The sequence below is a fragment of the Notamacropus eugenii genome, chromosome 6 (genome assembly GCF_028372415.1).
Source record: "Notamacropus eugenii isolate mMacEug1 chromosome 6, mMacEug1.pri_v2, whole genome shotgun sequence".
In the NCBI taxonomy this organism is placed as follows: domain Eukaryota; kingdom Metazoa; phylum Chordata; class Mammalia; order Diprotodontia; family Macropodidae; genus Notamacropus; species Notamacropus eugenii.
In genome coordinates, this window is record NC_092877.1 from 329,437,856 (window position 1) to 329,453,802 (window position 15,947).

General features: G+C 41.0%; 1 protein-coding gene across 3 annotated transcripts in view; it reads left to right on the forward strand.

Moving 5' to 3' along the window:
- The window catches only part of FBXO36 (F-box protein 36), a 110,970-nt gene that overhangs the window by 82,276 nt on the left and 12,747 nt on the right, over positions 1 to 15,947 (forward strand). For all 3 annotated transcript variants that reach the window (XM_072618113.1, XM_072618112.1, XM_072618111.1), the window contains one exon: positions 4,479 to 4,651. In XM_072618113.1, the coding sequence (XP_072474214.1) occupies positions 4,479 to 4,651 (173 nt within the window). The remainder of the gene's footprint in view (positions 1 to 4,478; positions 4,652 to 15,947) is intronic.

Genomic DNA, 15,947 nt, shown 5'->3' on the forward strand with positions numbered 1-15,947 from the left:
GGTTCCCTATACAATATTTTTAAAAATCCTTCTTTACATATTTGAATATTGGTGTTTGTTCATGGTTTTTAAGTTGATAATTCAGAATAAAGGTTCCCTTCTTATATCCTCATACCCCATAGAAATACCTATGCCATATAATCCCAGTTAGCCATCCTGTACCAGCCTCTGCATATGACCTTGGAAAAGTCAACTAACCTCTTTGTTACCATTTCAGTTACATTAGGGGGAGCTCTTAGACAGTGGAACAAATAGGAAATTCCAAGCGAATTTCCCCATTTTGGTAGAGGATAGATTCTCAGTTAAGAGGGAAGTTAGAACTCATCTGGTCCAACCAGAAAAGGAAACTGAGGGACATGGAATTTGAGTAACTTCTACTGCCACAGACTAGAGCAGAGAGCGCTCAGACTGGAGTTAGGAGGGCCTTGCCTCTGATGCTACCTAGTCAGTTGACCTCCCTTGAGTCTCAGTTTCCTTATCTGTAAAATCAGAATAGTTGTGGTACTTTTCTCACAAGATTGTTTCAAGGATTGACTGAGATAATGTATGTCAAGCATCTTGCAAATCCCAAAGTGATACATGAATGTCAGCAATTATTTTTTATTGTTGCAGTTGCTGTTGTCCTAATTCAGTTCTGACCTTGGCCTTAAACCTCCACAGGAAAGAAATGGGGACACAGAATTTAAATTGTATTTAAGAATGCATTACATCTTCTAAACAAAACCTTTGGAGGAAGTGCGATAAATTTCTAATGAAATAGCAACACTGACAATAAGTTACAAAAATTCAGATACCAAAGCAAACATGAAATATCTTAACAGAAACCAAATATTCTTGGATCTAGACCCAAGCCACATAGTAAAGGTACTTTCCAGGAATAGGTCAGCTTATTTTTCTGTACTGAGTGGTATTAAGTTGCAGTAAAAGAATAATTTGCACAACACATTCTTCCTGCATATCATGCTTCCTTTGATTCAAATCATCAGTATAAAATTAGCAGTGTGTAATATAAGAGCATAGAACTCACAAGCTTTAAGAAGATATATGTGTGTGTATATATGTATTATATATCATATATATTGCACATTTTATATACGTAATATATAATATATGATATATAATATAGATATAGCCTATATATATCTTCTTTTATATGTATCATGTACCTTCTATATATATCTTCATATGTATATGTTTTCTTTTTTAATGTACTTCTGCACTCTCCCTCAGACAATCCTAACTCAATACTCTTTTAGAAAAGAAAAATAATTCCAACAGGCATCTAGGTGGTGCAGTGGATAGTGTCAGGCCTGGTGTCAGGAAGACTTCTCTTCTGGAATTCAAATCTGGGTCTCAGATTCCTAGCTGTGCAATTCTGCACCAATCACATAACCTTGTTTGTCTCAGTTTACTCATCTGTAAAATGAGCTGGAGAAGGAAATGGCAGTCCACTTCAGTATCTTTGCCAAGAAAACCCCAAATAGGGAGCAGTTAGGTGGTGCAGTAGATAGAGCACTGACCCTGGAGCTAGCAGAATCCGAGTTCAAATCCAGGTTCAGACACTTGACACTTACTAATAGTATTACTCTGGGCAAGTCATATAGCCCCAGTTGCCAAAAAAAGAAAAGAAAAAAAGACAACCCAAATGGGGTCATGAAGAATCAGACATGACTGACATGACTGAACAACAACAAAGAAAAGAAATTCACTGACTTTAGACAAATTATCTTTAGTCCCTTCCAGTCATAAAATTCTGTGATTTTATGGATCACAGTATCTATGAAGCATTTTCCTAAATTGAACTGAGTTAATATAAAGCTCTGAGAAGCCACCAATAGTTTATTTGAGTACAACATGACCCAATCATGGCAATGCATTTAGTGAAATATCAAAGAATTGAGCAGAATTTGCTTAAACTATTACTTTATTTCTTGGAACTGAAAGAGAAGATCTGCTCCAGAGACACAAAATCTTAGTGCCCCGCAGAAATGCTTCGCCGAATTAGAGCAAAGCTGGAATCTTTTTATAATATTTTGAGAGACACAAAATCAATTAAGGGTGATGTCCTGGGAGGAGATTAATGGGGGTATTCCAATTTGGGAGATGAATGAAGGTATATCATATAATAAAGTCAGGTTCAGCAGTCAAACAGAGGGGGGTAGGGTGGAGTATTCTGAGAAGAAGGTAAAATATTAATAGACAATTGATTATAGCAAGTTCAGCAAACATCCCCATTGTTCTACTGAAGTTTTCCCATAGAAAATCACTTCCCTGTCATCCTCTGGGGTAGCAATATCTATGCTCCCCGTAGACCTTTGCAGTAAAGCCAAGCTTCATTTCTACTACACAATAGTAGGTCTAGAATCTGGAGTCCACAGGAATTCTTTCAGCCCTGGTACAGATAATATATTGAAAAGGGGAAAAAACAGAGGTGAGAGGGACTGTTCAAAGTACCTTTTGACCTCAGAAGTGAAAGTAAACAACCATGGACACTTCTTCATATTAGTAAAGACAATAATAATATAATAGCTACTATTATTGTGGCTGATATGTATACAGTGCGTTACAGTTTACAGGTGTTTTATGAGTTATTTCATGAAGTTATCAAAACAACCCCATAAGGTAGGCTATTCGATTATCATCATTTCCACTGTACAGATTAAGAAACTAAGGCATATTTTGGTAAAATAATTTGCTCCAGGTCACATAGCTGAAACCAGGTCCAAGTACAATGTTCTTCCCATGATAACACAGCTGTTGGTAAGGAAAATGACCAAAACATTATGGGTGTTATCATTCCTGGTGTCATTGAGGATGAAGGAGGAGAGAGGAGATACCCATACCCCCTTCGCTCCCACTCCCCAGCAAGAGATGCTAGACTGGAAGGGGAGGAGTAGACATAACTCAGCTGAGTATTGACCTGGATAACTCCACCTCTAGAGCTATGAATCTATGTTTATAGATACAGAAGTGAATGAAGTAAAAGCTTGGTCTGACTGCATAAAAAATAGTATTAACCACAGGAATTTAGGAGAATTGTTGATGATTTATGGTTGGTTCCTATTTGCAGAATAACAATTCCTCCATGAAACTCCTGCTCTCTTGTCTTATCATTGAATGGAGGCAGGAGTGTGCTAGTAAATGTTTAAGTGACTGGGGTTGGAGGGTGGGGGTGCTTGTAGGATACATTTTAAAATTAATCTGAGTTATTAACATTTTCTCTCCCTTTTTTAAGTCGAAATGATCTGTAAAACAGTGAAATCAAACCCTGATATATTGCGTTTGTTGGTTTTTGGGGTGTAAATGCTCACTGAAAATTTAACAGTCCACTCACTCAATCTGGTCGAAGCTGGTTTCAGCACAGAGATAGTACTGGGTGCTCAGTCAGTCAACAAGCATTAATTAGGCACCTATTGTGTGTCAGGCACTTAACTTAATCATGGGAATACAAAGGAAGCCAAAAGACAGTCCTTGCTCTGAGGCTGCTCCCAGTCTCATGGAGACTGTGTAAAAATTAACCAGACAGACTAGAGGAAGAGAGTGAATCTAGGGAGGGCATGAGCACTGAGGAGGACCTGGCCAGGCTTCTCCAAGGCTAGACCAGTGGAGGAGAGCAAATCCCTGCAGGCTGCTGAGGCTTCAGGGTTGGGCTCAGAGATCATCTGTCTTTTTAAGGATGAACTTAACCAGAGTCTGGAAAAACTCAAACTCAAAGGGTTGGCTACTGAACCATGAGCAGTGCCCAAGGTCATCTGCTAAGGTCTGGCTGGGTTCTGATCTGCTTTAGTGTGGAAGGATCCCCTCCCATCAAATCACAGATTCTGAATATTTAAGTATAAACCCTCTCTTCCCCTGCACATTATTAATATGTCTCAGACTAATCTGGGAAGTTTTATTTGATTGCAGGGGCTAAACTGTTTATATATGACCATATAATGTGTTCATGTAGGGAAGGGAATGAACATTAAGTGCCTACTAGGTGCCAGGCACTTGGCTAAATGTTTTATAAACCTCTCATTTGATCCTCACAACATCCTTACTAAGTCGGTGCTGTTATCTCTATTTTACAAATGAGGAAACTGAGAAAGACAGAGGTAAGTAACTTGCCCAGGGTCATACAGCTAGGAAGTGTCTGAGGTTGATTTTGTACGCAGATCTTCCTGACTCCAGGCCTGGTGCTCTGTGCACTATGGTACCACCTAACAGGGAAAGGGTTTGAAAGGGAGGGAGCCTTGGTTCTTGTATAGGGAAAGATGGTTTTCCCTAGCTCTCAGCACTACAGAGCTACCCAGTGATAGATGGCCTCTGTCACCCAGGCAATGGAGTGAAAGGCGAATATGACTTCTGTAACCTAGCACCAGGCCCAGAGAAACATCCCAGAGCTGGTGCCTTACCTGAGTTAGGAGCGAGGTGGCAGCAGCTGGTCTTCATATGTAAAGGGCAGTGCCTAACATTCATGCCTGTTGTTTGAATTACAGTTCAAATTGCCTTAATATTTGGTTCCAAAATCCTGCAGTATGTCATCAATCTATGCAAAGGGAAATATGATTTCCTCGAGCGGCTCTCCGACCCTCTGCTCCTGCGGATCATTTCTTACCTGGATCTTGAAGACATTGCCAGGCTCTCTCAAACATCTCACAGATTTCAAAAGGTAATAATAATAACAATACTTAATTTTGTACCTGTTTGGAGTCCTCTGTGTTAAAAGTGATGTGAAGACAGACACTCACATGAAATATTAGCTGGTAACATCGCAGGTAGCGGTTCTCTCAGGTGGAGATCAGCCCATTTGGACATAGGCTTTTATGAAAAGTTTTCTTGGGGATCTAGAATTCAGACTTTGATCCACAGTGTTTGTTTGTTTTCATCTGGAATGTAAGACCAAGTGGCAGATCTCCACTTACTTATGGTCAGGGTATCCCTAAGTCTTCTCCCTTGGAATAAATCAAATAAACCTCATGTCCTTCTCACAAAGTACTTAGTGTTAGAGTTGGGTTATAAGTCTCTGATGCTTTTGCAAACAAACAACCTTATCGTTGATTGACCCTGATTCTCTGGGGTCCAAAGGCTGGCGTTCATTACTCATCTCTACAGGCAGGGAAGCTACCTCCCTTCAATCATATTTAGGCAAAGTGATACTAATTAACTCATGTTTTTCCAAGGCCATCTGCTACCATGTGTTGTTCAGTCATTTTCCTTCATATCTAACTCTCTGTGACTCCATTTGGGATTTACTTGGCAATGATACTGGAGTAGTTTGCCATTTTTTCCTCCAGGTCATTTGACAGATGAGGAAACTGAGACAAACAGGGTTAAGTGACTTGCCCAGGGCCACAAAACTACTAAGAGAAGCTGGATTTGGACTCAGGTCTTCCTGACTCCAGTGTGCTATTCACTGCACCACCTAGATGCCAACTCTTTAATTTGAGTTTCAGGTATCTTCTGTCTTCAGTTCCATTGTAACTGTTCTATGCCCCCAGTTTGAGGAATAATACTTCACCATTTTTCTTTCAGAATGAAAGCATAATGAAAGCAGTGCTAAAACTGCTTAGACATATGCTTTCTTCCAGTCAAAGTAGAGATCACTGGTTATTATGTGCAGAAAGAACAAATTTTTTTCTATGCCCAAGTGACCTGGACCTGGGGCCCTTTTGAGCTGAAATCTGATGTGTCTCTTCAAAAGTACCCCTGTGATTTTTGTTATTTTAGCATTTTGTGAGTTCATCACTTTATTTTTATGTATTTACTATTCTTAGGTATATTTTAAAAATTATTACTTTGCCTTCAAATGAGGTATCCTAAGAAAAGTAGGAATCCAGCAGGACAGCCCCGGTCACCTTTGACGGGTCTAAGTCCCTGGGTCTGTGTGGTCTTCATTCTAAACCATCCAGTGAATAGGGGTTAGAATAGAATAGAAAAGAATAAAGCTTGCAACTGCACTGTCAACTATATCTGAAGGGTCACTGAGACCAGGAGAGGGACTGCAAGGGCACCACTGGTTCTGATTTTGTTTTTAAGAAGAGAAAGGAACTTGTAAACTATCCACTAACGAACTTGCCTTCAGTTCTTGGTAACATCTTCAAACCTGTCATCAAAGTGACGACTGGTGAGCCACAGAGAGCCAGCAGGGTTTCATCAGACAGGGAGTTTACCAGACTGAGCCCCTTTCCTTTTTTGACAGGGTTACCAGACTGGCAGATCAGGGGAATATGGTAGATATAGTTTATATGGATTTTAGCAGAGTCCTGTTATGCCAGCTTTGTGGACAGATGGAGAGAAGGGGTTTGCTAGGTTCTAGGACATCTCACAGATTTCAAAAGCTTTATTTTATATCTCTATAGAATCCATGCTTTATATTTCTGTACCTCCATATGATATCTTGCCTTATTTTATGTTTCTATAGAATCCAGGAGGCCTCAGGACCCATTGAATGGCCAGATGTAAAGATTAACAAACTATTACTGATTTCTTGTCAGCATGTTTGTCTGCAGTGAAAGGCCCTACAGATTCTCTGGCCTTGTGCTGTTTCTTAACATTGTTATCAGTGACTTAGGTAAAGGCATAGATTACACACTTATAAAATTTGCAGATGACAGAATGTTAGAAGGGATAGTTAGCAGTTGGCAGGGGGCAGAATCCAAAAAAGGATCCCAGCTTATTAGGCCAGATTTAATACGATGAAATTTTGTGAGGATAAGTGTGAAGTTTTATATTTGGGGTAGAAAACTAAAGAGTCAGCTAGCTGAGTGGTGCAATGGATAGAGCATTAGACCTGGAATCAGGAAAACCTAAGTTCAAATGTAGCCTCAGACACTTACTAGCTATGTGATTCTGGGCAAGCCACACTTTGTGATAAAATGGGGATAAATTATAGATCTTACCTTGTGAGGATCAAATGGGATCATATTTGCAAATCATTTAGCACAGAGTCTGGTACACAGTAGATGCTTAATAAATGTTTGTTCCCTTGCACTTTATTTTGAGCTTGCAGTCCACTGACACCCTCAGATCTTTTTAGTCACACACTCCCCGATCCTGTACTGGGAAAGTTAATTTTTTTTATTTCTCTTAACCTCCATTGTCCTTGCTTGAGTCCACTGTGGTAGCCCGGTGACATCTTTGGAACCTGATTCTGCCATCCAATGCCTTAGCTATCCCTTCCAGCTTGGGGTCATCTGCCTCTTTTGTAGTCTCACCCTTTGTGCCTTTTAGATAAGTCACTGATAAAAACGTTCAAGCTTACAAATGCAACCAATTCCGGAATCACATGGAGAGGGAAGGGGACGTTATGTTAAATCTCTAACTATACGTACCAGTTTCTTTCTAAAAATGAAAAGTTCCGTAACACAGAATCATTATTATTATTGTCAGAGGAGTGCCATTAGCACAGGGTACGGAGGGCCAGTGTCCATTGAAAAATACCCACCTCAGAAGGAACTTTATGTGGTCTTTTTATGGGGAGTATAGTAGCTATTCTTTTCTCCTTTGGGGAAAGAAAGCAGATGTCCATTTCCAGGTATAAATATATGAAACAGAAAGTTGGCATCCCCCAAATCAGGGATTTTCTGAAATAAAGCACTAGGTCTTCTGATTCCTCCCCTTGAGCTTAGCTTTCTTTAAAAAAAAAAAAATCAAGATTTTGGTTCCATATTTCTTGGAATTCTTACTTGTTTAGATAAACAGTTAACTTGTATTTTCCCCCCAAAGGAATATTTGTTGGGAGAGAAACAAAAGCATTTGGTACTTCCATTTTATTTTGTGTCATTATTGAAAATATACTAGGGTTCAGATTTTAGTGGGACTAAGGCAAAGCTAGATCAGAGAAATAAACAAAACCTGATCACTCAAGCTTTAGTTGGGGGAAAAGATCCTACAGAATTTAGTCATTTGTTTGTGTTTTCAAGTGTAAATAGCTGTTGTTCTGGAGGGAAATCCTCTCCCAGAGATTTTTTTTCTGAGTAAGCAAACTAGGCCATCTTTTGCCTCATTTCTTACCTTAAGTCACTGAATCACTGAATGGGTGTTGCCTCAGGCAAACTGAGACCTGGGAAAGACCTTATCTTAAATAGACCAAGGTCTCCCCCTGTATCCAGGGTCATCTCCAGTTATCCTGACCTAGGCCTTGCCACTGGACTCAGACAACTGTGGAGTAGAGGTGGGGCTGGTGCCTCACTTAAACCCGATTTACTTGCTGGTCATGATATCACCCTCCTCATGTCCTCTTCAAGAATGAAGGGTGAATCACAACAACAAACAAACTTGCAGGCAGTCCAATAACTTCTGATCTCACCTGGGACAGTGAGACATTAAGTGAGCTGCTCAGGGGCCCAACCAAGGCTCACAGAACTCCAGAGCTGGGAGGGATCTCCGTGGCCTAAAAGCAATCTCAACAATCAGGCCAAATCGAATAGTATGAAATTTTGTGAGGAGAAGTGTGAAGTTTTACATTTGGGTTGGAAAACCAACTTTACAAATACAGCTAGGACATGCCTGACGATGGGCATCTCCCCACGTAAGGAAAGAATACCCACCACTTCTGCTTAGGGACAGCTAGACCACCTCCTGGAACTCCCTTGTCTTCTCACCCTTTCTGGAAAAATGCCATGCGTGCCTTCTCTGACAGGCTGCTTCAGGGGTGGGACTTCTGGTGCCCTTCTGGTACCATGGAGTGAGGAGATAGAGATCATACCCAACATGCCTTGTTACAGTGGGTAGACTTATTATTCTAACGACAAAAAAAAAAAAGGTCTCAAATTCAGTTTAAAGTTTGGCTTTTTTTGAGGTTTAGTTAGATATGGAAGTTACCAGTACAATTTATAACAATTTATCATGTCCCTAAGGCAGCCTCCAGCTGCCAAGTTACAGAGGCAGCTGGTGGTACGGTGGATAGAATGTGGGACCTGGAGTCAGGAAGATCTGAGTTCAAATCCTGTTCCAGACACTTACTGGCAATGTGACTCTGAGCAAGTCATTTAACTTCTGCCTGCCTCAGTTTCCTCATCTGTAAAATGGAGGTGATAATAGCACCTATACTGTAGGGCTGTTTTGAAGATCATGTAAGATAAGATTTGTAAATATATGTGAGATGTTTGTAAAAAATGCTTAGTACAGTGCCAACATAAGAGTAGTCACTATATAAATGCTTATTCCTTTCCTGTACCAAGATAGAAAGGAAACTTCACAGCCAGTTAAATTCTGTGTAGTCAATTAACCAAAGGTTTCACAGTTTATACTCTAGGGATGAGACCAAAGTGCAGGACATTTCATGATTATTTATATATTTATGTAGATAAAAAGCAGTCAGTATAAAGGAATGACTAAAAACATAATGAAGAGACAGATCAGAAGTTCCAGGTGGTACCCAATTATGGAGAAAAGGGGTAGTGGGGGGGAAGTTGGGTAGAAAAAATTTTTTTTAACAGCTTTCTACAATTCTTTTTTTTTAAAATTAATTTATTTAACTTTTAACATTTATTTTCACAAAATTTTGGGTTCCAAATTTTCTCCCCATTTGTCCCCTCCCCCCACCCCAAAACACCAAGCATTCTGATTGCCCCTATCACCAATCTGCTCTCTCTTCTATCATCCCTCCCTTTCCTTGTCCCCATCTTCTCTTTTGTCCTGTAGGGCCAGATAATTTTCTATACCCCATTACCTGTATTTCTTATTTCCTACTGGCAAGAACAGAACTCGACAGTTGTTCCTAAAACTTTGACTTCCAACTTCTCTTCATCCCTCCCTCCCCACCCATTCCCTTTGGGAGGGCAAGCAATTCAATATAGGCCATATCTGTGTTGTTTTGCAAATGACTTCCATAATAGTCGTGTTGTGTAAGACTAACTATATTTTCCTCCATCCTATCCTGCCCCCCATTGCTTCTATTCTCTCTTTGGATCCTGTCCCTCCTCAAGAGTGTTGACTTCAAATTGCTCCCTCCTCCCCTTGCCCTCCCTTCCATCCTCCCCCCCACCCTGCTTATCCCCTTCTCCCCCACTTTCCTCTGTTGTAAGATAGGTTTTCATACCAAAATGAGTGTGCATTTTATTCCTTCCTTTAGTTGAATGTGATGAGAGTAAACTTCCATGTTTTTTTCTGACCTCCCCGCTTTTCCCCTCCACTAAAAAGTCTTTTGCTTGCCTCTTTTATGAGAGATAATTTGCCCCATTCCATTTCTCCCTTTCTCCTCCCAATATATTTCTCTCTCACTGCTTAATTTCATTTTTTAAAGGTATGATCCCATCCTATTCAATTCACTCTGTGCTGTGTGTGTGTGTGTGTGTGTGTGTGTGTGTGTGTGTGTGTGTGTGTGTAATCCTACCAACTACCCAGGTACTGAAAAGTTTCAAGGGTTACAAATATTGTCTTTCCATGTAGGAATGTAAACAGTTCAACTTTAGTAAGTCCCTTATGACTTCTCTTTGCTGTTTACCTTTTCATGCTTCTCTTCATTCTTATGTTTGAAAGTCAAATTTTCTTTTCAGCGCTGGTCTTTTCATCAAGAATGCTTGAAAGTCCTCAATTTCATTGAAAGACCATTTTTTCCCCTGAAGTATTATACTCAGTTTTGCTGGGTAGGTGATTCTTGGTTTTAGTCCTAGTTCCTTTGACTTCTGGAATACCATTTTCCCTGCCCTTCAATCCCTTAATGTAGAAGCTGCTAGATCTTGTGTTATCCTGATTGTATTTCCACAAAACTTGAATTGTTTCTTTCTAGTTGCTTGCAATATTTTCTCCTTGACCTGGGAACTCTGGAATTTGGCCACAATGTTCCTAGGAGTTTCTTTTTTGGATCTCTTTCAGGGGATGATCGGTAGATTCTTTCAATATTTATTTTGCCCCCTGGTTCTAGAATCTCAGGGCAGTTTTCCTTGATAATTTCATGAAAGATGATGTCTTGGCTCTTTTTTTGATCATGGCTTTCAGGTAGTCCCATAATTTTTAAATTGTCTCTCCTGGATTTATTTTTCCAGGTCAGTTGTTTTTCCAATGAGATATTTCACATTATCTTCCATTTTTTCATTCTTTTGGTTTTGTTTTGTGATTTCTTGGTTTCTCATAAAGTCATTAGTCTCCGTCTGCTCCATTTTAATTTTGAAAGAACTATTTTCTTCAGTGAGCTTTTGAATCTCCTTTTCCATTTGGCTAATTCTGTTTTTGAAAGCATTCTTCTCCTCATTGGCTTTTTGAACCTCTTTTGCCAATTGAGTTAGCCTATTTTTCAAGGTGTTATTTTCTTCAGCATTTTTTTGGGTCTCCTTTAGCAAAGTGTTGACCTGCTGTTCATGCTTTTCTTGCATCTCTCTCATTTCTCTTCCCAGTTTTTGCTCCACCTCTCTAACTTGATTTTCAAAATCTTTTTTGAGCTCTTCCGTGGCCTGAGTCCAGTGAATATTTATTTTGGATGTTTGGGATACAGAAGCCTTGACGTTTATGTCTTCCCCTGATGGTAAGCATTGTTCTTCCTCATCTGAAAGGATGGGAGGAGATATCTGTTCACCAAGAAAGTAACCTTCTATGGTCTTATTTCTTTTTCCCCCTTTTCTGGGCATTTTCCCAGCCAGTTACTTGACTTCTGAGCTTCCTCTCCACACCCACCTGGTGTCCAGATCCACCCAGCCAGAGCTTGGGGTCTGAGATTCAAATGCTGCTTCCCAGCCTCAAGGCTTTCGGCGCGGGCAGGGCTGCTATTCAGTGTGAGTTTAAGTTCAGCTGCTGGGGTAGGGACAGGGCTGCCACACGGGGCTCATTTCCCTCAGGGGGTTTATGCAGAGACCTTCAACAGTGGATCTGGGCTCCTGCCTGCTTTGGGAGCCCTTGTCTGCTGCTGCCTCCTCTGCTGCCTCCCAAAGGGGCCTGAGTTATGGGGATACCCTGCTCCCCTCTCAGTGAGCCAAAAAGACTTTCTCACTGACCTTTGGTGCTTGTGGGTGGAGGGACCTGGGCAGATGCTGGAGATTCTGTCCCTGAAGCCTGCTCAGATCTGCTCCCCTTGGTGCTTCTCGGCCAAGGCAGGGCTGGTCTCTGCTCCGGGTCTGGTGCGTGACCGACCCTTGGTGTTGGTTTTTCAGGTCTCTCTGGAACAGAAATCTCCTCCGCTCTGTTGTTCTGTAGCTTCTGATGCTCCAGAATTTGTTGGGAGTTCTTCTTTACAAGTATTTTATGGGCTGTGGGTTTGGAGCTAGCATATGTGTATCTTTCTACTCTGCCATCTTGGCTCCTCCCCCCACCTTCTACAATTCTTAAAAAGAGTAGCTACCACGGCAAACACTGGAGGAGGTGCTGTGAGAAGGTAGGGATGCCAATGCACTTTTGGTGGAGTTGTGAGCTAATCTAGCCATTCTGGAGAGCAGTTTGTAACTATGTCCAAAAAACCCCCCAAACAAACCCTTTGATGCAGTAATACCACTACTAGGTCAGTATCCTAAAAAGATAAAAGGAAAAGGATCTATATGCACTAAAATATTTAGAGAAGCTTTTTTTGTGGAGCTAAAAAATTGAAAACTAAGGAGATGCCCATCCATTGGGGAATGACTGAACAAATTTCAGTATAAGTGATTGTGATGGAGTACTGTTGTTTTGTAAGAAATGATGAAGGAGGTGGTTTCAGAAGACTGGGAAGACTTGTATGAACGGATGCAAAGTGAAGTGAGCGGAATCACGAGGTCATAATCCACAGTAATACAATATCATACAGATGACTGACTAGGAAAAACTTAGCTGCTCTGACCAAGACCAGGATCCACAACATTTTCAAAGGACCCATGATGAAAAGTGCCATCCACCTTCAGAGAGAGAGCTGATGAACTCTGAGGGCAGATTCAAGCATATTTCTCTTTTTCTTCCTTTTTTTTTTTGAAGTGAGGGTGGGAACGTGGCTAATGCAGATATCTGTTTTGCATGATTTCATATTTGTAATAAGTTTTATATTTTTTGCCTTCTCAATGGAAGGAGAGAATTTGGAGCTGAAAATTGAATTTTTTAAAAAATTGACCACTTGCCATGAGTTCAGTCTGAATTCTTTGATCCACTGAATTCTTTGAGCAGCTGACTTCCTTGCTCAGTTTCTTATCCTAGAATACACACTGCCAAAGACCTTCAGGGTCCCCAGTTGTAGTAACTCAGCTCCATAACAACCCAGATCCCCCTCTTTCTATCTCCCTTCTAGCATGAGCCCACATAGAGTGTTCTTCCAAGGCTAAGAAGAGGAAGGAACACTATAAGCCCCAGGGTTCTCAGCAAGGATCTAAACTCCTCCCATCAGGAGGTTTTTTTGACATTTTCCCTGTTTGTAGAAGGGTCCAAGGTGGCCCAGTGAATAGAATGCTGGGCCTGGAGTCAGGAAGGCTCACTTCCTAAGTTCAAATCTGGCCTAGCTGTGTGACCCTGGGCAAGTCACTTAACTCTGTTTACCTCAGTTTCCTCATCTGTAAAATGAGCTGGAGAAGGAATCGGCAAACCACTCCATTATCTTTGCCAAGAGAATCCCGAATGGAGTCACAAAGAGTTGGACATGACTGAAAATGACTTAACAACAGCAAAACCATTACCTACTAGGTAGGTAATCAAAGGATTTAGAGTTTGAAAGGATCTTAGACATCATCTAGATCACCTGAGGAAATTGAGTCCCAGAGAAATGATATGACTTGCCCACAGTCACAAGGGTAGAATAAGATGCATAACTTGGATTTAAACCCAAGTTCTCTGACTCCAAAGTCAGAGTTCTTCTTACTCCAGAAGGAAAAGTAATAGGATTGGATTTATTTTTATATTCCTGGAAAAGAAAATTCATTTTAACCACATTTTAATAGCCAGAGATTTTTATTTTTCATTTTTATTGTTATTTTTGGTTTGGGGTATTTGTTTTCAGAGACTTGGCAAGTCAGATCTGAAAGACACCTTGGAGATCTCCTGGTGTCATGCTCTCATTTTACAAATGGGTAGCTTGAGGCTAGTTAAAAGGTTCATCTAAGGTCGTGCAGCCAGTTAGGAGAAAAGCCAAGCTGAGAAAATTCGATTTTCTTTTGGATTCACCATTTTGGCTCTAGAGGACACAGAAGGGCTCACTCTGGGGGCCTTTAAATGAGGTAGCTTTTCCTTTACCATACTTTCAGAGACAGTGAAATTAACTCTCCCTTCCCTGCTTATCCACAATCAGTCAGCATTAATTAAGTGTCAACAGTGGGGCAGTTGGCTGTGCTAAGTGAGAAGGGAGACAATGGAGTTCAGTTAAGGCAGGGGCTCCCTGTATCAAAAGAACTTTATAACATGGGCAAAGGCACCAAGATAAATATTTATTATGCTCCATGGTAAGGGAAAGAGAATAAGCATTTAAGTGCCTACATCGTACCCAGGACTGTGCTGAGCACTTTACAAATAGATCTCGTTTGATCTTGAGAACAACACTGGGAGGTAGGTGCTGGTATTCTCACTTGATAGCTAAGGTAACTGAGGCAGAGATTAAGAGACTTGTCCGACTTCACATAGCTGGTAAAGGTCAGAGGCTGGATTTGAATTCAGATCTTTCTGACTCCAGACCCAACCCTCTTATCTGCTGACACACCCAACTGCCTCTGACATCTGAGAGGTGAAAATGTGGAGTCTTATGGGGATGTAAATTCCTTGCAAGTAAGGACCAAATCCTTGCTTGGTATCACTGTTGCCTGGTGCACAGTAGGCCTTTAATAAGTTACACAAACAAGAAAAGAAACAAACAAATAAATAAAAATTAGTGCGGACTTCTTGGGGAGGTTGACTTTGAGTTGGCTTTTAAATGCCTGATACAGAGGGGCTCCAGAGACAAAAGTGAGTCGGGAGGGCATTGCTGGGTATGCAGAACCGACCAAGCAGTGGTGGGAGGTGTGGGAGCATCGAGAGTGTTGGAGGGGTGGGTTGGTACCTAGCTCATTCGGAGTATCTTGTCCTTTCCTGGGCTTCAAGTTGCCTAGCTTTTAAAGGATGGGCCGTACAAACGGATTATTTTTTGTTCAAGTCAAAGGAATTGTGAACTAGACAATCATCACAGGCTGGTTGTATGCTGAGTTGTTTGCAGGCCAGGCATATAGGGTGATGTTGCAGCAAAAATACTAGCTAAGGGTTAAGAGGTCAGCTCTGTTATGAACTATGCATGTGATCCTGGGCGAGTCACTTCATCTCTGACCTCGATTTCCCAATCTGCAAAATGAGGGGGTTGGGTGAAGAATCTCTAGAAGTCATTTAGGTCAATGCTTTACATTTTACAGATGAGGAAACTGAGACCTATCGAAGTAAAGCTTCTTGCCCCAAGTGTCACAACTAGCAAGGTTCCTTTCAGCCCTAAATCACCACAATTTTTGAAACTCTAAATATCCAGGGTTACCAGTGTTAAATAAGCAAAGTGTCACCAGAGGGCGCTAAATCCCTCACTAGCTCTGCTGTGGGCTGAGTGTGGCGTGAGCCTAACAGAGTGGGCTAGGCTGTACCAACCAGCTATCCATCACACCTCGGGGCAGGAAGGGAGAGGAGGAGTGGGAGGAGCGTCTCATTCCTGCCCCCTACCCATCATCTTTTTACCTGTTGTTCTGATGGATCCCCGAGCTCATTCCTATGGGGGTGGAGAAAAATGAACTGATGGCCATTTTAGAATATTTTTGAAATACAGGATTTCTCTTTTAGGGGATCCTGACATTAAGGGAATGACTTATTGTTGGAAGTTATTTCTTTTACAGTTTTATTTCCACCAACACGTACATGCCCCAGGCTGCCTTGTAACTATCATGTGATCATGTCACATTTCTGCCTGAGGTTTGATTGGAAAAATAAATTCATTAACTTTCTGAGGTTTTCCCTTTGCTGCTTGTATTTAGGGAATGTCATATCTTGACTGTATAAAACTAAGCCTCAGAGAGCTGCTGATTATGGGATGAGATGCTCACTTGTCTTTCCTTTCAATTCATTCAGCAGATTTTTAT